The 22,633-nt window shown below is 42.1% G+C and overlaps 2 protein-coding genes across 3 annotated transcripts in view; one reads left to right on the top strand and one right to left on the bottom strand.

The window, feature by feature from the left end:
* VPS13B (vacuolar protein sorting 13 homolog B) overlaps window positions 1-22,633 on the top strand; it is an 883,035-nt gene that overhangs the window by 465,891 nt on the left and 394,511 nt on the right. The window lies entirely within an intron of this gene.
* Window positions 1-22,633, bottom strand: part of RGS22 (regulator of G protein signaling 22) — an 80,543-nt gene that overhangs the window by 54,687 nt on the left and 3,223 nt on the right. Inside the window, exons 3-9 of the mRNA XM_083517219.1 lie at window positions 17,126-17,188; window positions 13,964-14,188; window positions 10,953-11,038; window positions 7,014-7,179; window positions 5,617-5,761; window positions 2,341-2,406; window positions 360-999 (exon numbers count right to left, since the gene is read on the bottom strand). Coding sequence (XP_083373345.1) covers window positions 360-999; window positions 2,341-2,406; window positions 5,617-5,761; window positions 7,014-7,179; window positions 10,953-11,038; window positions 13,964-14,188; window positions 17,126-17,188 — 1,391 coding nt within the window. The remainder of the gene's footprint in view (window positions 1-359; window positions 1,000-2,340; window positions 2,407-5,616; window positions 5,762-7,013; window positions 7,180-10,952; window positions 11,039-13,963; window positions 14,189-17,125; window positions 17,189-22,633) is intronic.

Here is a 22,633-nt window from a genome sequence, read left to right as displayed (position 1 = left end):
ACCGATCATGGGGATGGCTGGAGCTATAGCCCGTCATGACATAGGGACCAATCAAACAAACAAACAAGATGTGTATTAGCTAGGATGTTTACTACTAACTCAAAAATAATTCTTCCACTGATCTTCTTAGGTGCTAACTAAATCCAGTCTTCGTTAATCTGGTGCCCTCCTAAACTGGTTGGACTCCAACTCCCATCAGCCCCAACCAGCACAAGCATGATGGGCAATTGAGTATAGCCCCATCCAGAGGGTACCAGGCTGACGAAGACTGGATGAACTGATTCAACATCCCCAGCCTCTTTTGGAACAGCCGAAAGGCTCAAGTTATAAATATTCAAAACAGGAAATAAGGGAAATACCTTCTCTGTCTTTTAGGATCCCGCAGAACCTTTAGTCTTTCAATGTCCATCCAAAGCCGCAAGTACCTTTCTCCCAAAGTTCCTTTGATGAACCTCTTGAACCTTTCGAATTCATGCCTGTTGCCAATATCATAAGTCTTGTGGCTAAGACACCAGGCAGCCCTGGTTTCAGTGTTATCCTTTTCAGATTTCGTACTAGTGCTTATTTCGCTCCCCTTATCTGGTATATCATCCGCAGGAAGTGGAGGTTTTGGTTCGAGTGGCTCCATGAAAGGTTGAATGTTTGATATCTCAACTATAAACACTCTAGACGTTCTGTCAAAGTCGATAGCAGTTGGGTTGACTATGGGCGGCTGCCCAGTAACCTGTGCTACAGAGCTTCTAAGTATATACTGAGCATAGGCTAATGAAAACTCATCTACTGTTTGAAAATACATGGGTGGTTGGTCAAGTTCCTTGCTCTTTGCTGCTTGGAGGGCATGATCCCAGTCCTGCCCTACGTATGCTCTTAAGACAGTGCTTGAAGGAGTATCAGGAAGAGACACAGAGTGGCCCTCATCTATGCTTCTTCTAGCTACTACCCTCTGAAGAAGTGATGTACCAGACTGGGTGCGCTTCTTCCTCATCCTGGTTTCCGGTTCTGCATTAAAAACAAAAGGCTTTATTGAGAACTTAACTGACTCACCACCACCCATTTTTTAATATGCAATAGTTGAATGCTGTATTGCATTCTCAATTGCTTTCAGGTTTTTCTCCCCATTGTATCTGTCTTTTATTTTACAGTGGTGCCCCGCAAGACGAATGCCTCGCAAGACGGAAAACCCGCTAGACGAAAGGGTTTTCTGTTTTGGAGGTGCTTCGCAAAACGAATTTCCTATGGGCTTGCTTCGCAAAACGACAATGCCTTGCGAGTTCCTACGGTTTTTTTCCCCTCCCCCCCTTTTTCTAAGCCGCTAAGCCGCTTATCAGCTGATCCGATCAGCAGATAAGCCGCTAAAAGCCACTAAAAGCTGCTAATCCGCTAATCTGTCAATGGGCTTGCTTCACAAGACAAAAAAACCGCTAGACGAAGAGAATCACAGAATGGATTCTTTTCGTCTTGCAAGGCACCACTGTATTTTTCTACTTCTGCATTCATTTGCATTATTTGTATTATTACTTTTACTGTGTTTTGTAAAAAAAGAGAGAGAGAAGGTCAGTTTTGCAGAGCCCCCCGCCCCAGGTCTTTGTATAACCTAGCACTTGATCATGAATAGAATTGTTATTTCTGGATTTTGGGGCTACCACAAGCCACTAGAATTTGTGCCACCTCTCACTTACCTGGGATGTTGTTGTTTTCCCCCTCAGTGCCTACGTGTGCACAAGAGAGAGTCACAATGCTGAAGTTCCTCAAACAGATTGCCATGAAGTTTCTGGCAATCCCAAACAGCTTGCTTAAGACACTGGTGTGAGGGGCCAATATTGCTTGGAAACTAGTGCTGCAATGCCTTTCTGTTTGCCTGCTTGCTTACCCTCTGCTCCTTCTGTATAAGTTTTTATTTATTATTTTTATTGTATTTAGATCCCACAATTTATCCAAAGAACTGAACGCGGCATGCATGGCTCTCCGCCCTTCTCATTTCATCCTTAGAATAACTCTGCAAGAGAAGTCAGGCTGATCTACTGCAACAGGCCCAAGGTCATTCATGGCTGGTTTAGGGTTTGATCCCTCGTCCCCCAGGTCCTAGTCCAGCGCGCTAACTATTATATCACTCTGGCTTTCTTCTTCATTAAAAAGAAGCCATCTATTACACACACAAAAATGTTTTTGAGTATTCGGTAATATTCCACCATTGTTAGGGGTCTGATGCTACAAGCCACTTTCCTCTCAAAATTCCTCACACTCAGGGAAGTGGGGAGCATGGCACCTCCTTTTTCTCCATTTCTGCTTTATCCCAGGTCTATATGCAAAGAAGGCTCCTACACGATAAAGGCCACTTACCTCCAAGGGCAACAGCATGGAGAATGGTAGATGAAACACTAGGCATCCCTTGTACTCCTCTGAAATCTAAAGCAATGGAAATTAAACATTAAAACAATCACAAGGTGAATCTCAAAACTCTTAGCATCCACCTTGGTATTTCCACTCAGTTATTTGAACTGACGGACATCTAAAACCTGCCCATGGTGAGAACAGGATAAAAGACTAGATTGGCCTTTGACTTGATATATCTTATATTCCTATTATTTTTTGCCAGCCCTTCAGACCCCTCTTCCTCTTCTTGGAATTCCTGTGAGGTGGAAGTTTTCTATTGTAAGATTATTTAGACAGTAGACTGGTTTTGTTTCTTTTGATGGTACTTTCTGATTCCTCCTCTACCCCCATTTAACAACCCAATTAAATTTGGAACAAGAGGTTTGACTGTATGTTTTGATGTCCCAAAGATAAACTCTTCCATGTGCTAGCTCACTCTTTCCATACTAAGCATTTTGTTAAAGGGGAGGTAGATGACACCAGTGGAAACTGGAAGTGTTTGCTAAGTTCCCCCACCTTGACCTGCCTAGGCTTCAAGATAATTTCAGATGCTCTCCCCTTCTGAGATGAGTCAGACCACTATAAATGTCAGACAATTCCATTGAGATAAGAAATAGTACCGGAAACTGCATAAGTTCAAGTGTCTGTCTACAAACAGGAAAGGAAATCAGGCAGGCAATACGATTGGTATTTGCTATCACCATTTTTCCCCCAGTCTGCAGTTCACAGTTTTTATTTTTTCACTCTGTCATTATGTTTTCGTTCCCTACCCCCGCTGAAATCGTGTAATAATAAGGTAATGAATTCTGTAATCAAATTTGGCAACAGCAAACAGTGAGCTGAATATCAGACCCTGCAGAATCCAAACTGTAGCAGAACGAAACCAACACTGCATGCAACAGGTATGGGGTGGAATGGAAAACAATGTCTTTTTACATCCCTACACGCCGCATCTGAGAAGACCAGCCTTTGTACTGGAGGTCTGCTTATGGAACTCCCTCTGCAAGGAGTTTCATCTGGCAGCACCAAACAAAGTCATTTTTACAGCACAAGCCTCTACATGTCGACTTGAAAGTGAAGCCCCATTGAGTTCGGTGGGATTTACTCCCAAGTAAATCCCACATAGGATTGCAACCTTATTTTCCCAGGCTGTTTCTGGTTTTTAAGTTCTGCATTTGAACTTCTTTGAACTTCTGCTTTCAATTGACGGGTTTTATTGTGATGCTATCTTATTCTGTTCTATTCTTGAGATTTTTATTGTTTTTATGTTTTGTTTGTAAACTGTCTTAGGAACCGTTTTTGCTGAGGGCAGTACAGAAGTGTTCCAGATAAATAAATATTGCTTCAGCTGGTTCCACTTCCACTTTTGGGAAGCTGTGTTGTCATTGCTGTTTGTTTTAACTGTTCTGCTGCTGTTAACTAGTGCATGTTTTTGAACTACGGGTGGCGGCCATTTTAGGAGAGTTCAATGGATGCGCAACCACTGATACGTGGGTCCTTTTGGACCTGGAAGAGGGAGGATTGGGGGTGGAATGGGGAGGTGGAACAGAACCCCCATGCAAAATGGTTGCCACCTGTATTGGTTTTTATTATGATTGGTTTATACTAGCCCCAGGAGCGGCATTACTGAAGGGCAAAACACATCATTCTGACATCAGGTGAAGTGGCAGATGAGTGGCCTCACCCACCTGTCAAACTTGACCCATGGCGGTGGGGAGATAAGAATCTGGCTCCTTGGCCAGATCCTGTTCCCCACCCAATATAGATCTTAAAAATTGCAATCCTCTGCACACTTTCTTATAAGCTAGTCCCACTGAAGACAGAGCAACTTAATTCTGAGTAAGCGTGTATAGGGTTGTGCTGCAAATAAAAACAGGCAAACATAAATATGCAAACAGGCATTAATTAACAAATGGTGATCTGCAGGGTTTTGAAAGGATCCAATATGCATCCAAGGCGCTATTGACCACAGTAGCCTAAAGTCATTTTGATTTTCAGCCAATTCTAGTCTTCTGTCATGGTTCCAATAAAAGTGTCAGACACTGACAGTGTACATATTTAGCCCTGCTCAAAGAATCCCAAAGGCTCTGGAGGAGTAATAGTGATTACCCAACATCTTATTTTTGTATCAGTTCCCATCCCTGAGTGGCTCACTAACCCATAATCTAAAGCAATTTGTGGGCTGGGGTGTGTGTGGAGAAGACAGGGAAGAAAGAATTAAGAAATAGAATGTTAACACCATGTCTTACAAAGGGGATCAAATATGACTTTAAAGACATATCAACCCTTTACCAAAATAAAAAATGTTCCATATGGAGCAGCTCAACCATACAGGAGGGACCATAGCTTAATGGTAGATAGGGACGGGGGAGAAATTTGATTCAGCAAGCATTTAAAACCAGATCATTCAAACTCCCTGTTTCCAAGACAATATGGAAACCATACAGAAATACACTTCGAAATTGCAAAGCAATTCTCCAACCAAATGACGTTTGCAAAAATGCTCATATTAGGGGGAAGTGTGCACAAAAAATGACGACATTAGTGAAAACAACATACAAAATGCATTATATCAGGAGAAACCGCTTGCAAAAATGTGCACAATAGTCAAAAGTGCATAGGAAAATGTAGGAGAAAATTGCATTAAAATGCTGATGAATTTTCATGCAAACTTTCTTTAAAAGAAACCCACAAATGTGGAGGACTGAACTTAATATTGGAAAAATGGAAAATGGAGAAAACAAAAATGGACAGCTCCTTCCATCCCTGGCTGCAACATGCAGAAGATCCCAGATATGCCCCAATCTTCCCAGTTTAAAAAGCAACAAGTAGCAGGAGATGAGAAAGGTCTCTTATCTGATACCCAGCAGAGAGCCTGCCAGTCATGGTGGATATCAGTATGGTGCTTCCTATAGTATGACAGCTTCCTATGTAGTCAGGAATGCAGATAGGTGCAGGAAGTAAATTCCAAGGATATGCAATTCTTATTGAAACTTTTGGTATTATATGAGCCTCACCATAGAGATGCTTGGATAGGATGATGCCCTATATAGGTCTTGATCAAAAGTGGTGTCCAATTCACTGCCAGAAACTCAGGATGTGCAGCAGTCTATTTTTTAAGACTATGGCATCTTTTGACTCTCCGCATCCCCCCTCCCAGTTGCTAATGCCTGGGGGATGGGGGAGTTCACCTGAGTGCGGCTGCATGTTTTGCTTAATACTTATCTATGTTGATGACATTACCTAGGATTGAAGAAGATGACTCTGAAGGCCAAGGAGAAAAATGAACGTGGGAAGATGCTACAGGATGAGTAAAAGAATCCGTAGTAATCATGCGCTGACTTAGCTTGGCTAAAGTAAACCAATCCCGTGTCTGGGTGACAGTAGCCTATAAAATAGAACATTCAATGGTTTAAGTTTATTTCAGTGCAAACCTTTATAGGTTCAAAAAGAGGAACAGATTTGTAAAATCTCCATTCCTTTGACACTTGTGTGAATAATCAAAGCAGAGGTCTATAAAGCTGAGATGACACATTGCAGAGCCTGATAACACAACACAATACAGTGGTACCTCGGTTTAAGAACAGTCCTGTTTACAAACGATTTGGTTTATGAACTCTGCAAACCCGGAAGTAGTGTCCCAGTTTGTGAACTTTACCTTGGTCTAAGAATGGAACCTGAATGGTGGAAGGGCACTAGCGGTGGAAGGCCTCATTAGGGAAAGCGCACCTCGGTTTAAGAACGGTTTCGATTTAACAATGGACTTCCAGAACGGATTAAGTTCGTAAACCAAGGTAGCACTGTATGTGAATGTTTAAGCAGGTAAAGTTGTGTATATGGTGTATATGCAGTATATGCCATTTAAACCATACAGAAACTGGTCACTGATAGCTACAGCTTGCAATAAACTACACTACTGAGATGTCTATCCGACAAAAATACATAGATTTGCACTGTGATGATAGGGACCTGAATATTTGTACTCATCTTCTTAACTATAGCCCAGCATGTTGTATATACACTAGTGAAGGGATTTCAATTCTATGTCCTTAAATCTGCATTATAGATGGCACAATTGTATTCTTCCATAGCTCTTGTGCCTTTAACATCATCGCGGCTAGAAAACGTTCATGCTTTTCCAGCATTGCAATGGTGGGAAAACATCTAGTTACATTCCCCTGACAGAGCTGAAATTCCTAGAGTTCCCTAGGAGGAGGGATTGATTGTTAAACTACTCAGAGAACTGTAGCCCAGTGAGGGGAACACCTCTCAGCACCTTTAACAAACTACACTTTTCAGGATTTTTTGGGAGAAATCACAATGGTTTAAAGTCTTTATGATACTGCTTTCAATGTAGAGTGCGGGTGGAACCAAAGAGTCAAAGACTCTAAAATAAGGAACAGAACAATACACACATACAAATGACAAATAATCAGCAAATAAAACTATTTTTTTAAAAGTGGGGGAATCAAATAGATTACACAATTCTAAAAATAATAAATACAACATAGTAAGACACAGATCAACCTGTGGTCCAAAGTCTTAGCCAAATTTCATGCAGGTTTCAAGGAGCGATACAGCTGCACACAGAAAAAGAAGGCTATCCTGGACCTGTTTAAGTCACACGGCATCTATTTTACCTGGCCAAGAGAGACATAGAACTTTCTCATAATTAAGTCATTTTCATTCTCTTCAGAGGTTTCTGAGGGTGGTAGGCTTTTGGTGAACCAAGGATAATACGTTTTATCTATAACAACGTTGACGCCAGTTCTGCTCCACTCCACCTGCGATATCAGCTTAGCTAACCTACAGTGAGGTGACAAATATCATACGGTCACTTAGATTATCTAACCGGTTTTAGCAGCAGCAATACTGTTCTCTTAAAGAAACCAAAATGTTGGAAGACACTTTATGAATCTACCGCTGTTATCTTTAATCCTATTCAAAGTTTAAAGCGTTTTGAATGGTACTTTAGGAAATGGCCTTGTCAGGATGCAACCCAGAGACCTCCTTCCCCAATGCTCATTTCAGTCTACTGACCGGTCGCTCATTCCTCCTATCTGCTAGGGGAAGCAGGGGATATTGTTTTTCACTATAGCAGACTAAGAAGAGGTGTTAGGTGCAAGAACATGGAGGGTTGCTGGGCTGGAAAAGCAGCAGATGCACATTAATTTGCATCTCTGGGAAGTTGTTAAAAGTGACAGAAGGATACCCTGTAAATACAGCATGACATTAGCCTCAGGTCATTCTGGAGACAGATTGCAAGTTGGCAGGTTCCATCTGGGCTCTAACTGGCTTACAAACAAAATTACAGGTAGCACAGACTAAGGAGTCAAACCAGGATCAGTCAGTATGTATGGCCAGCTGGAATCCCATTGGCTCATGTCACCTGATCCCCCTTAGGCTGAAAGCTGCAGTACATCCTCCAGTCCTCTGCTGGAGCTGTAGTGCCAGAGTATAGGCCTATGCTTCCCTCTGCTTGTCAGCTGCCCTGCTGATGCACTGAGTCAGGCACTCGGACCCTGCCTGCCAGAGTCCCCATTTAGAAACCTTTGGAGCACTAAACTGCCGCAATTAATTATTTTTTATCTTATTTACAATAAAATTTGACAACCCACTCTCCCCCTTCAATGAAGATGTTCAAAGCAAAATAAAACAAATCCAATAAATTAAAACAAGTAAAAACATTAAAAATTACAGCTCCTCCACACTAAAAACAGCTTTAGAAATCAAGGCGGGCAGAACCAACGCCAAACCACATGGAAGCAGCTGTTCCATTTGCCTTGATCTCCTTGTACTTATTGTAAAATAAATATATGTATTTTCTGCCATCAATCACTTCCATTTCCTCTATAGTTTTCTTGACGCCCCTGGCTACAGACTGTGTTTTTGTAAACTACCCTGGAAGCTCTGCTGAAGGGCAGTATAGAAATATTTTAAAACAACTAAACAGTGGCTAGATTCCACCCCACCCCACCCCATCCCACCCCGAGAAAATAGTAGGTTAGAGGCATTGCTGCCCCTGGTACGTGCACACAATTGCTGATCATCTGCCTTGTAGGTTCTATATTCATATTACTGCCTGTTCTAAATCAAAGCCAAAGCTAATTTAGGCTTCGTGTATGAAAACACTCTGAGTTCATATATGTGTCGCTCCCAATACCTTAATGGAGAAGGAGGTCTGGAGAAGGAGGAGATGGTGGTGGGGCTCCTTCACCAGTACTTTCTGTCTCTTGGAAAAATGTCCTTGCCATCTCCCTACCAGAGTTAATCAGGGCTCCTTCCACACTGGGCATTTCCCATAGAATAGCTACATTTTGTTTGCTCTTTTCTCTTTTCAAAAGAGCATCTGCATGTCATGAACAAAACACCCCTCTACTTCCATATTTTCCCTCCCGCCAACGACAGCTCAGAAAATCCAGCTTTTTAATACAGTGGAGCAGTTCTGCAAGTTCCTCAACATAACTATTGAGTAGGTTCTGGGGCTGATTTCGGCCTATACAGATATTCCTCTACCCATTTCCTTCCCTATAGTCCATCACTCTTCCCTAGGAAACAACTTGGGTCGCTTCCAGAAGACCTGTTTGTTCAGCATTCAGACTGATTTGTTTGCAGTGTTTGAAAGGAAGTTATATTACATTCAATGTTTATTGAGCATTCATTTCCTTTGTTTGCGGGGAGGTATATGACATATCATCAAGCAATTGATATTCCAACTTTGCAGTACATTTTCCTGCTATTTTCCTTACCACAATCGGTGTTGGTGGGAAATGGGTTTGCTGCAAAAGAGTGACAAATCTAATTGTGCAATCTGAATTTGCAGGTATGCAATTGAAAACCACCCACAAAATAGCAGCAGTCTGGAATCAGTCCCTATCACTTTAATCCAACCCTTTCTTTTTTATCCATTTCTTCTTCTCCCTCCACCGACCACCACCACCACAATGAAACTGGGGGAATCATGATCATGGGTCAGAGTATTTAATGTCTTCCCAGTGTGGTAATAATTATTATTTATTATTATTATTAGTAGTAGTAGTAGTATTAATTTATACCTCACCCATCTGGCTGAGTTTCCCCAGCCACTCTGGGTGGCTCCCAATCGAGTGTTAAAAACAATACAGCATTAAATAACCCCACCCCACCCCCACACACATTTGGAGGTGGAGAAAGGAGTGCCCACCTGGCTGCAGAAAGTTATCTGGATTTCTAAAGTCTAGGATCAGAGTTGCTATTCCTCTTGCAGCTTAAAGCAGAATGGCAATGATCGGGTGCTGCTAAACCATCCAAACCTTGAATCACTAAACAGGGTTAGCACTTAATTAAGCTTTGAAACCTGGGTTTGAATTTGGTTTCAAATTAAGAGCAACCTCTGCCCACAATGGTTAAATTTGGTGCAGACGTAACAATTAAACATCAGTAAACCATGCAAAGAGGATCTGCCACAAAATGAGGGAGGCTGAGGCAGGAAGCCCATGACCCAATGGTACACTCCTGCTTCTCTTAACCATGGTTAAGGAAGCTGCCTTATAGTAATTCAGAATACTGATCCACCTAGCTCAGTCCTATCAACATTGACTGATCGCAGTTCTGCAGGGTTTCAGACAGGAGTCTTCTCTAGTCTTACTTGGAGATGCCAGAGTCTGAAGCTGGGACCTTCTGCATGATAGAACACATGCTCTACTGCTGAGCTACAGCACCCTCCCTCCCCGGATTATGTCTACACCTCTTAGATCAGGGACAGGGAAACCTGTGGCCTGCCATAAATTGCTGGATTTCAGAGTATGCTTCTAAATGCCCATTGCTGGAAACCACAGGAGGGGAGGATGCTGCTGTGTTCATCTCCTTCTTGCATAGGCACCTGGGTGTCCACTGTGAGAACAGGATGCTGGTCCAGATGGTCCTTTGCCTTGATCCAGCAGCATCTTCTCACGTTCTTAACATTCACCAGCCCCAGACAACATCAGTGAAGATGGAAGCTGCAATCAAATAACATCTGGAGGACCACAGGCTCCCCATCTCTGACTCAGATGCAGTTGCAATTTGTGTTTTAAAGAAAGGCACAGAGATATACAGAGCAGATCAGGCAAAACGAGCCACAATGGGAATGCTGCGGGAGAGATCTATTGATTAAACACATGCATACCAGTAAAGTTCGGTAATGATTAAATGTGGAACATCGTGTACAGGCGATAAATTAGGACCGCCTGTAAAAATTACAGAATGAGAGGCCATAAAAATAGCATCAGTTTCATTATTCACAGAAATCATTAAACTTATATTGTTGTTGTTTAGTCATTTAGTCGTGTCCGACTCTTCGTCCGACCAGAGCACGCCAGGCATTCCTATCCTCCACTGCCTCCCGCAGTTTGGTCAGACTCATGTTTGTAGCTTTGAGAACGCTGTCCAACCATCTTGTCCTCTGTCGTCCCCTTCTTCTTGTGCCCTCAATCTTTCCCAACATCAGGGTCTTTAAACTTATATAAGCTAGGCCAAAAGTATCTGAGAATTATTATCATATTTGTTCAAGAGAAATGTACAGCTTTAAAAACCTGCGTTCCAATTAGAAGTTGCAGTACCTGTATTCAAAGTAACAGTCGCTCTCTAAAAACGATGGGAATCTTTCCTTCTTAATCCACGCAATAGCCTGCTCTCGGTCCAGACACTAACACACATACACACACACACATAAAAATCTTTGTAAATTATCTTTCACTTCGGGTATTATATGCCATGTAGTCAATAAACAGATTTGCTTACAGATTAAGGAAGCAATCCTAATTCCAGCAGTCTGGCAGGACTTTATGAAACAGTGAGGCCATGGTGGAAGAGGGGGCAAGTCATAATTTGGCAGCAGCAGAGACAGCTTGAGATCCAAAGATATAATTTGAAAATCCCTGGATTTCAGAGGAATCCATATCCCACATTGTGATGCTCTGAGGAGATTAGAATGGGGAGAAGTGGACCTCTGCTCCACCCTCAGTGGCCTAGCGTGGGGGGTGCAGGGGGGGCCGGCCGCACCGGGCGCAACATCTGGGGGTTAGGGTTAGGGGGCGCAAATCCACGGGTTAGGGGGCGCAAATTACTTGCCTTGCCCCGGGTGCTGACAACCCACGCTACGCCACTGTCCACCCTGCTAGCCACACCTCCCCCCCCCCACTGGCACAATGCTCCCTCTCTTTCCCCTGCCAAAAGTTCTGAAACAGCAGTCTAATTGAATGCATCTTCTGTTTGACAGCTGTCCAGTCCAAGACTGATTTAAGAATAAAGAAAAATTTAAAAAGGAGAGCGGGAGCTTTAAAGTTGCCCATTGACAGTTAGCAACACCAGGACAGCAGACTGAGCAGCAACAATTCTTCCCCATCAGAGTGAGATAGAGCACATTCCTTTTTGAATTACAGTAATCATTTCTAAATTTGCATCTCTATATATAAATCACCACATTCAAATTGGTGGAGTATTTTGTCCTCTTTTTTGTGATGTTTCAGTTAATCATGCATGCCTTATTTGAAATGCAGGGTGAGCTGAATACATGTTAGAGCAGGGACATCTTCTGGCTGGTGGACCAGATCCTTATCTTCCCAACTCTGGCAGGCCAAATATGACAGGTGCTTGGGCCCACCTACCTGTCAGTCATCTATGCAGGCATAGGCAAACTCGGCCCTCCAGATATTTTGGGACTACAACTCCCATCATCCCTAGCTAACAGGACCAGTGGTCAGGGATGATGGGAGTTGTAGTCCCAAAACATCTGGAGGGCCAAGTTTGCCTATGCCTGATCTAATGTCACCATGATACCAGATGATACTTCACTTTGAAGCCCTGGTTCTCAAGACTTCAAAGCACAGCACAGGGCTGTTCGAAAGCCCTTTTGGAAACAGCTCCATGCTGCTTTTTGAATCTCTGAAAGCCAGACTTTTAAATAGCAATAAAGGGATATTTGCAAAAGGGCTTTCAAACAGCCCCACACTGATTCCGAAACAGTACCCAGCAGGACTGAAGTCTCAATTCATCAGCTGATGAATGAAGACCATGAATCTGCTCTCTGCAAGACTTTGAGCAGGATTTCATTCCCACTCTTCAGCTGAGCGTTTATTTATTTATTTTTATTTAATGACGTATTCCTAATTTGCACTTTCATAAAAGTATAACAATACGGCATATAGCTTACAATATATATAATGAAACCAGTAAAAGCCTAACTAAAAATATCAACAAAACATCAGTGAATATGGGTTAGTTAAAAATAAAAAAGGCCTGTTTAAACAATAGTGTTTTCAGAAGATATCTAAAATAAGGCAGGGCTGATTCCTGAACTTCTACTGACAGGGAGATCCACAGGGCAGCAGGGTCTGTCACATTAAAGGCTCCATCCATAGTAAAGGCCAACAAAACTTCGGGGGTGTGGGGGAACCACCAGACGTGTCCCATCAGAGCATCGCAGTGATCAAGGTGGAGCATAAGGAATCAGACAGTGTTTAAGGTACTTTGGTAGGTTGTCTAGGACTTTGTAAGTAAACACAAACACCACAAGCACTTTTACATGTTCATTAATAGTCACCGCATCGGCCTGAAATTCCTTCTTTGTGTCTATTCTAAGTGGCAAGGAATTGTTCCCAAAGGAAATAGTGAAATCCAAGAAGCCCTGCTACTTGGCAACCTTCATTTGGTTCTATAGGGTTGTGTGGGAAGCATGCTCCCTGGTGCCCCTGAACATCTGCAGAGAAGAGGGGGAAGCCTCACTCTAAACAACGTCCCAGAATAATGAATGCTGATGTTGGCCATGGATCACATAATACTTTTTGCAGAGGCAAAGGATGGCCGTTCTTCTCCTGTTAGAATATGCCTCCTATGGTTTACTGATAATGGTTTCTGGAAAGACTGAAGACCGCTTCTTTATTTTGGCCAATTTATCTGGATGTAAGAAAATAAATTTGTAATTATTTATGTTCAGCTGAAACAAATTCCAGCCTTTTGTCTGCAGTGTTCCTGAGAAAAGATGATATGCCAAAGTCAGATTTATCATGCTAAGGGAAAACAAACGTCCAAAGTTATGTTCTAAATTTAATAATACGGCAATACTATGCATGTTTATGTGTTCACTGGGGTCTATTCCTTTGTAAGTGCATTGCATTGCACTAAAAGTATTTTGCTGTTGTTGTTGTTAAGCAGATTATAAGGGCAGCCATCCTATTGAAGAAATCTTACGCCCTTATCACGCAGCAAATGTATATGAAAGCTTGAAAGGAGGGGGTGAGATTGTGTCCACCTGTGCCAATTTTCATTTCCATGCATTCCTCCACTTGTGTGTGCAAAGCTTAATACATAAAACTGTAAACATAATACAGTCAGGAAAAGGCAGGCTCTATGATCATGCCGGGGGCAGCCCTTGGTAATATGGCACCCTGTGCAAGGCCAAAATTTGATGCCCCAGCCCTGCCTTCCTAAAGCCATCAATTGGCTAAACACGGGACCCCACCAATTGGATAAAGATTTTGAAATTGCTAATATATAGCACATCATATTGGGTTAATACCTCTTAAATGCATAAGAACAATAATAAAAATAACAGTACCAATCATCAACTTACCATTGTTGAATAATTCGGGTCAAAATTTAACACTGGTGGGGGAGGGGGAACAGGTCTGAGGTCTGGAATTTCTTGCTTTGCTGGCCTTATGACATCGTAAATGGGATTCCGGGGTTTCTTTTCACGCAACATCTTTTTCAGCTGGTTTTCCAGATGCTGGGGGGCATCGGTAGCAACTTCAAAAACGCCAAAGTCAGGATTAAACTTAATTGGCTCTGCAAAGGTCTACGACAACAAAACGTAAAGATTAAAATATAATAATTATCACAGCACTGATAGGTTACAGTACAGCTGTGTATTGGTGGATGTTCCAGAAGCTGGAAGTCCAGCTGCTTACTTACCTGGTTGCAAGTTCTCTGGAGTTCAGTGGGACTTACATTTGAGTAGGCTTGTATAGGATCGGACTTTCTTTCTATTCCTTTCAACCCATGTGATGTAATAATTTGCATTCTGGATGGGTTTCTCGTTGAATTTTTGTTGATGGCATTAGGTTTTGCTTTAGAACATTCTGAGATTGTGACCATTCACCGGGGATATGGAATCTGTGGGCCTCCAGATGTTGCTGGACACCCCCAGTTCCCAAAATCCCTGACCCTTCATCATGATGGCTGGTGCTGAGGGGAGCTGGAGCCTGGCTACACCTGGAGACCCACAGATTCCACATCCCCCTGCCTTTCACCTTCTAAACTTACTAGGAAGATCTTCCATGCACTGTCAACATAGAAACCTTACTGGTTATGGGCATCTGGTGGCTGGTGGCTCTGCCTCCTCCACCTCCTGGTTCTGCCACCAGTAGGAGGCTGCTTCAAGCCTCCTTCCCCTCCCTTCTTGTTTATGTTATTTTGACATTTCTTAACTTTGGGTCAGCAGGAACCTAATTATACAGTCTTTGCAACGTAAGAATTTAAAGTTTCCTGCAGTTATTTAAAGAGGAGGGAAACACAAATAATAACAATAAAGGATTAACTTCTAATTCCAAATCGTTGAACCCTTGCTAGTTTATATGAGCATGCAAATGAAGCACGTAAATTCCATAATCTGGAGCTATTTGAATAGACACTAGATAATTTTAGTTGTACAATATTTACATAGAAAACTAACCAAGGATAACATTAATTAATCACTTGTATCTATTTTTAATTCAGTCCCTAGCTGTAGAGCCCAAGGGCCCATTTTCCAACATGCATTCCAATTAGCTAAATTGAAAACATCTGGTTCCTTTAATGTAGTAAAAAAGATGCCAATAACAATGTTTTAAATATAAATCGTATTGTCATTTTGGATGCTTCAACACCAATCATTTACACGATATATACAGGAATGGAATGAAACAACCAATTGCCTTCGCCAGTATGATTAGCACCAAAGTACTAAGTTAATCAAAGGCACATTCTCGAATTCAACAACTGACTTCACTCTTCTGAACTGGGCCTCACACATGCAAAAGGGTTCAGTGGTATTGGAGGAGACGACTCACATTTTGCATCCCAAAGCATTGCACAAGCACGGCTGATCATATGAGTAGAACAGTGCTGGTCACTTGGTTGACAGTTGGGGGAACTAAATCCATCTCTGCCCCCTGGTGTATGGCTTACTGTGACTACATGAATATGCTGGCTCCCAAAGAGGAGCTTATATTCACTTTCCTCCTGCCCGGGCTTTTTAGGTCAGTGTGGGATGCCAGCTAAGCCAAGGTTTGGCTCACTGTATCATCTACACATGGGATCATGGTTAAGGTCTCCTTTAATCGTGACCAGTAAACATATGAGGAACCTTGGGTACAGACTGTGGTTAAGGAAGAGAGACCTCAACCATAATCCCAGGTTTAGACAACACACTAAGACAAACCTTGGCTTAGCTGATATGCCCCAATGAACCAAAAACCAAGGGAGGAGCAAAAGGGCTGTGATCTCCTTCCCAGTTAAGCCACCTGGCTAAACAAACCCTGTTTTAGCATTATGCTCAAGCCACGCTTATGAATAAACTTACTAAAAAGATCTATATGTATACCTGAAGGAGCATCTCCACCCCCATCGTTCAGCCTGGACACTGAGATCCAGCGCCAAGGGCCTTCTGGCGGTTCCCTCATTGCAAGAATTGAGGTTACAGGGAACCAGACAGAGGGCCTTCTCGGTAGTGGCGCCCGCCCTGTGGAATGCCCTCCCTTCAGATGTGAAGGAAATAAGCAGCTATCTTATCTTTAAAAGACATCTGAAGGCAGCCCCGTTTAGGGGAGTTTTTAATATTTAATGTTGTGTTGTTTTTAACACTTGATTGGAAGCCGCCCAGAGTGGCTGGGGAAACTCAGCCAGATGGGCGGGGTATAAATTATTATTATTATTCTTATTTACATTCTGGTGTAATTTCTATGCAAGAAGTGCCATTATTCTGCCCCTTACAAGTAGACCATCCAACGACCACCATACGACTGAAATCCCCCATTATACAAAAAACACAATGTAATGGTTAATTTTGTCAGATGAACACTTCTAGCATCTATGTAGGCTAGCAACAATTCTTTCTCCTTAAGCACATGCTTCCTGGGGTAGATGACGTTCAGCCCAATGCTATTCTTTAATTTAACCTCTTGCCTACATAGTAATGCTTACACCTGGGCCCTGTTTCTAGGCAACGGCTGCATAAGCACAACAAAGATAAAAGGCCAAATTGTAATGGTGTTTTAACAGGGGCGTCACATTCTTCCCGAGTAACTCGTGTGATGAGCTGCAGGAGAGTCAAACTGGAAATATAAAAATGTTCACATTAACCACATTAATGTTGACAAGAGAAAACTCTCCTGAGAAAATCAAATTATGATGAGGTCAGGGTTTCTCAACAGCCACTTTCCATTTTGTTGCTTTGACATGCATTGTAGCATTGTTCTCTCGACCTCGAAACCCACTGGGGTTTCCCACATGAGATAATTCTTACAAAGTCAACATTCTCTCTGCGATATTTTCATGGGCAACCAACTATGTGTGCTCACACTTCGGAAATGCAGTTTTGAATCTGCTGTGACCTGGAGGCAAGCAGGAGGGGCTATTCCACTTCACCTAGTCCACTTCAAGAATACAGACGTCACCCTATTACCCTATATTATCTCATAAACCACTTAATATTCACAGTAAGTGTTTAAGGAAAAGTTTATATCAACATACTTACGGGGAGATTCAAGAATTCATTAAAGAAGTCTACAAGCATATCATCGGTTGCTAAATAATCCTCCTGCAAGAGCCAAAAAGAACAAAACTATGTGATATGATGTGATGAAGAAAGAGCAGTTTACATCTAACAGGAGTAGGGATGTTGGAGAATTAAAAGGTAGCAGAAATTGCTGCAGCATGCATGTTCTTCTGTGGTCAGGAATGGAAATCAGTTAAATATGATTTGCATTTGTTCACATTGCTGTTTCAAGTCTGCAAACTACATGTGGTTAATTATTTTTATAAAACTGCTTTTACATTTCCTTTACACTGAATAATAACAATAACAATAATTTATTTTTGTACCCCGCCCATCTCACTGGGTTGCCCCAGTCCCACTCAGCATCTTCCAACAAAATATAAAAGAGCACAACAAAACATCAAATATTAAAAGCTTCCGGAAACAGGGCTGCTTTCAGATGTCTACGGAACAAATGTAAGTTATATCATTTACATTCAACAGTTGGCAGCAAAACTAATAATGTAAAATTTGGTTCAACAGGAACAGTGCCGATTGTGATGAATGTAGGTTGGAGTGGAAATTGCTGACTTCTTACAAGGGTTGGCAATTTCCATACTGTGAGTTTGCTATTTGTGAATTGTTTTCAACTCTCTTTACAGGTACATAGGAGGCTGCCACACCAGGTGAGACTGTTTATCCATTCAGTATGTCAGACTAAACCATACTAGAATAGGATAAATTATCTGGCCTAATATAAGGCCAGCAGCTGCTTACTGGGCATTTACTACAGAACATTTACTATTACCTTGTTCGCTCACATTTTATGAAAGATTCTCCTCTCATTGTTTCTTTTTTATTATTTAATTATTTTATGATTTTCCAATTCTATACATTTCAATAATTTTATAGTCATTTTAACATTTAAAAACTTGACTTCCTTCCCCCTCTTTCTGTGGTTCCTTAAATTTATTTTTAATATTTACTGCATATTCAAATTAGGTTAATTTGCTCATTTATTCATCTACTTTAAATATATATTCATAAAACTGCAGGTTATTAGAATAATCCTGCCAAAGTTCTTAACTGTTTACAGATCTTTTTATAAATATTCAATAAACAATTTCCATTCCTTTATAAAAAGTTTGTTATCTTGAGTTCTTATTTTCCCGGTAAGTTTTGCCATTTCTGTATATTCCATAAGCTTTTGCATCCATTCTTCTTTCACTGTGACTTCTCCTTTCCATTTGTGGCCTCTCCTCTCATGGTTTCCATCTTCTGTTTCCATTTTTAACTCAATATGGTAGCTGTGCAATTCCCTCACACGGCTGTTGCATAGATTGCTCTAGCCATTTTCATTCTCTGTGGTCTGCCTCTCCTCTCTAGGGATCACCTTCATCACTTTAGCTCTTAGCTCTTCAAATAGAATTGCCCTGATACCTTCCTCCTCTGCTCCTCTGAAGTAGGGGGCAATTGTAATGGGAATGTAGTGAGGGAGGCGGGTGTATTTAAATATCCTTTTCCCACACGCAATGGTCTCAATGAAAATCATGCCTGCCTCAAACATTTGGGGTTGAGGAAATGGGGGGGGGGGGGAGATACCCACTTGGTGACTATTAGAAGTGTGACAGAAGTTCCTATTCCAGCTAAAAGAAGAAAAGCTGGAAACGGCTAGAACATTAGGTTAGGGTTCCTTGGGAGGGGGGCAGAAGCAGCCCCTATCCCTTTTGAGCCCCTCAGCTGTTCCTCTCTCTTAGCACCATCTTGTCCTCTGCCTCAGGCAGCAAAATGCCTTGGACTGGCTAGCCCTAATGTTGATGATGATGATGATAATTTATTATTTCTACCCCACCCATCTGGCTGGGTTTCCCCAGCCACTCTGGGCGGCTTCCAACAAAGATTAAAAATACTGTATTTTTCACCCTATAGGGCACACTGGCTCATAGGGTGCACCTCGTTTTTTGGAGGGGGGATTAAAAAAAAATTATTCCCCCCCCCCCAGCCACGGGGCTGGGGCTGGGGAAGCCCGAGCTTCCCCCGACCCCAGCCCCCAGAACAGGCTGCTATCCACAAGCCTTGCAAGCCCGGCGGGAACTCCCGCCGGGCTTGCAAGGCTTGCGGATAGCTTCCTGAAGCCTGGAGAGCGAGAGGGGTCTGTGCGCACCGACGCCTTTCACTCTCCAGGCTTCAGCGAAAGCCTGCATTCGCCCCATAGGACGCACCACATTTCCCCTTCATTTTTGGAGGGGAAAAAGTGCGTCCTATAGGGCGAAAAATACGGTACATTGAAATGTCACACATTAAAAACTTCCCTAAACAGGGCTGCCTTCAGATGTCTTCTAAATGTCAGGTAGCTGTTTATCTCTTTGACATCTGATGGGAGGGCATTCCACAGGGCGGACACCACTACCGAGAAGGCCCTCTGCCTGGTTCTCTGTAGCTTTGCTTCTCGCAGTGAGGAAACAGCTAGAAGGCCCTCAGAGCTGGACCTCAGTGTCCAGGCAGAACGATGGGGGGTGGAGACGCTCCTTCAGGTATACTGGGCTGAGGCCGTTTAGGGCTTTAAAGGTCAGCACCAACACTTTGAATTGTGCTCAGAAACGTACTGGGAGCCAGTGTAGGTCTTTCAGGAATGATGTTATATGATTGAGTGCTCCTAAACTGTCCACATCTGGAAGTACTCGGAGTCTCTAGCACAGGTCTGTCCTTGCTACCTGATCCTTATAACAAAAGGAATCAGGGCTCCCCATTCAAAGCATGTGTTCTACCACCCAACCAACAGTCTTTCTCCCAATGACTAGAATTAAGGCATGTTTCTCCGGACAATCCTTTCAGAGAAATGACCCACCTCCAACTGAAAATAACTACCTTTAAAATAAAAGACATTGTAATTCTTATCAGAAGGCAACTATATTCATCTTCTTCCTATTTCAATTTCTCATACCTACCTAAAAACATCTAGACCACAATGGTGCCAGATGCTGGGATTTAGAAGTTTGCACAGGGAGTTCCCAAACTAGAAATCTTAAGGTTGAAGATAGGGCCTACCCTGGTCAAAGGCAGATTTAGGGGAGTGCCACTGGTTCGGTCACACTGGGTGTCAAGCCTTGGGGGCACCGCAACTATAATTTAGTGTGTAGAGCAAGAAGCGAGGGGGGGGGACACGAAATTTTGGCGCCACACAGGCACTGCTGAAATTTGAGTGCCCAAAGTCTGCCACTGCCCTGGTGAGCTACTGTGAGCTGCATATGTGTAGCTCTCAACACTCTCTTTCAATTTCAGAAGGGAACAGGAGCCTCTGTGAAGCATAAGCCTGTGATTGGCAGGAAGTAGAAAGCCAGGCTCAGCCAGGTCTAGTCTTGAGATCAAGCCTGGTAGAAGACAGAGCAGCACATTTTGTTTGATGCTTTTCAGCATGCACTTTCCCGCAGGGGCCACTGACTTCAGAATGTCAAGAACTGGATGCAGGTACAATCGCCACAGCCCCATCCTGGCCTTGACATCCCCATTGCAAACACAGTTTCTCGCATGATTAGATAATGATGATCTCAAAGCGTAACAATCTCTGTGTAAAGCTCTAAGATTAATGGGGTTCACACAACAGCACACTGACACAGGCAATGATCTGAGTCTTAAATGTTTAGTTGTGTTTTGCATGAAAAATTATTAGAAACAGGCCACAGTCAATAAACTGACATATTTCACGTTTATTCAGTCATCATATGCAGATAGTTTTCCAATCACCCCATTGCAGATGACTGGATTTGAAAAATTAACAAGAATTGCAGATTTTTCTGTCCCCAGGGAACTGTATAAAACAAATCACTTCTTAATACAGGAATTAGAAACCCTTTAGAAATATGCAGATGTGTGCTTTTATTTGACCATAACCATGTTATTTGGGAGACTAAAATAGGGGTAAGAAATATATACAAATTGTATCAATTAAGATATTTTACTACATTATTTGCACACTTAGCATATTAACGGAATTATCTTTTATTTTTTTAATATAAACAAAACTTTCCCGTAGATTGTTAATTGTTATTCCCCTTTTAAAAATCCACCTTTATTCCCCTTGAAACAATGGCAGCATCAGAGGGGGGAAATAGAGAGAAGGGGAGAGAAGGAATAAAGTAGATTTTGGAGGGAGCCAGTCCCAATTCACATCTTACAGTTTAAGGCTTAATCTTCTCAGATGAAAACAGCTGTAGATATCACGTTAATGTGTTTCACAAGTTACTCTGAATTCCATAAGAATTAGATTTGAGCAACTATGTTTTGAATTGAAGCCTTGAAACTTCTATTTTAAGATTCTGTTTAGCTTTGGATTTAGTTGTTGTCCCTTGGTGCTGGTAGAAACACAAATCTTTTTTTCTGACTAAAGTACAATCCTGGGAAACCTTGATCCATCTTGTAGGAGTACGTTTGCTTTTAAGAATTGTATGACAGAAATTCAACAGGAGGAAGTTATTGCTAACACTTTATGTTACACTGATGGGAAACGTCCCTGGGAAGTCTTGTGCAACAAATCCATTTCCCTAAAAGACTGGAGTCTTACAATAAGAAAAGCGATGAGGAAATACACTTGGAATTGTGAGTAGCACTTGCTTTGACATAAGGTCATCTAATCTTTCTGCAAATCAGAATGGATGCTTAATAAACAGGTCATTTGGAAGTGACTGCATTTTGGGATACTGTTACCTCCCTTCTCTTCCCTATTGCCTAAAAACCCATCCAAGGGTCTTTGTGTCCTCATCTCAGGCAGATTTAATAACAGAGTGCTTTGAGCCCTTAGATAATACAGCACTTAGTACATTCTGGATCAGTCCTTGCTGTGCCTACAGGGAGCCATCCCAACTTTCTAGAACTGAGGCAAAATGTACCAAGTATTTTATCAACACTGGGGGCGAACCAACCACTTGTTCCCAAATAATTATGCTATTTTTTGCCTGAGCCCTGAGTTTGAGCTAGCAGTCAAGACAAATAGAAGCACTAGAAATGGAATATGTCTTCTCCTAACTTCAGGGATATAAGATGGCACAGACTTCCATTCTGACCTGTATTCATCTTAATCTACTGTTTCCTCTCCGCTGCAGTTGGGTTTGTGCCAAACGCTATCATACTCATCTCACTGTCTGCTATTTAACATAAATTATATGTGTTACATAACTATTCACGTAACATATTCATTTCCATGTAAAGGAAACATCAAAACAACATAAAAATGACTTAATCGTTCATTATGCATCATTTGCAGACTCCAAAAAACCCCAACAACCATGTGAGTGAATACTGATCGTATTCACTTGACTGATTTCCACTCCTGCCCATAGACGAGCTTCTTAACGGTAGATATTCCATTTCCTTTTCCAATTTCGTTGGAATTCTCTGACATCGCTAGTTAACTGGGGAAAGGGTTCAAAAGAACAGGCAAGTCAATTTTCATGGGGCCTTGCTCGCCGTGTGATGCCATCTATGCCTTGCAAAGATAAAGGGGCAAGAAAA

This window comes from Podarcis liolepis (genome assembly GCF_965112155.1).
Source record: "Podarcis liolepis genome assembly, chromosome: 8".
NCBI classification, from domain to species: Eukaryota; Metazoa; Chordata; class Lepidosauria; order Squamata; family Lacertidae; genus Podarcis; species Podarcis liolepis.
Note: the sequence above shows the minus strand (reverse complement) of the source record. Positions and strands in the feature narration are given on the sequence as shown.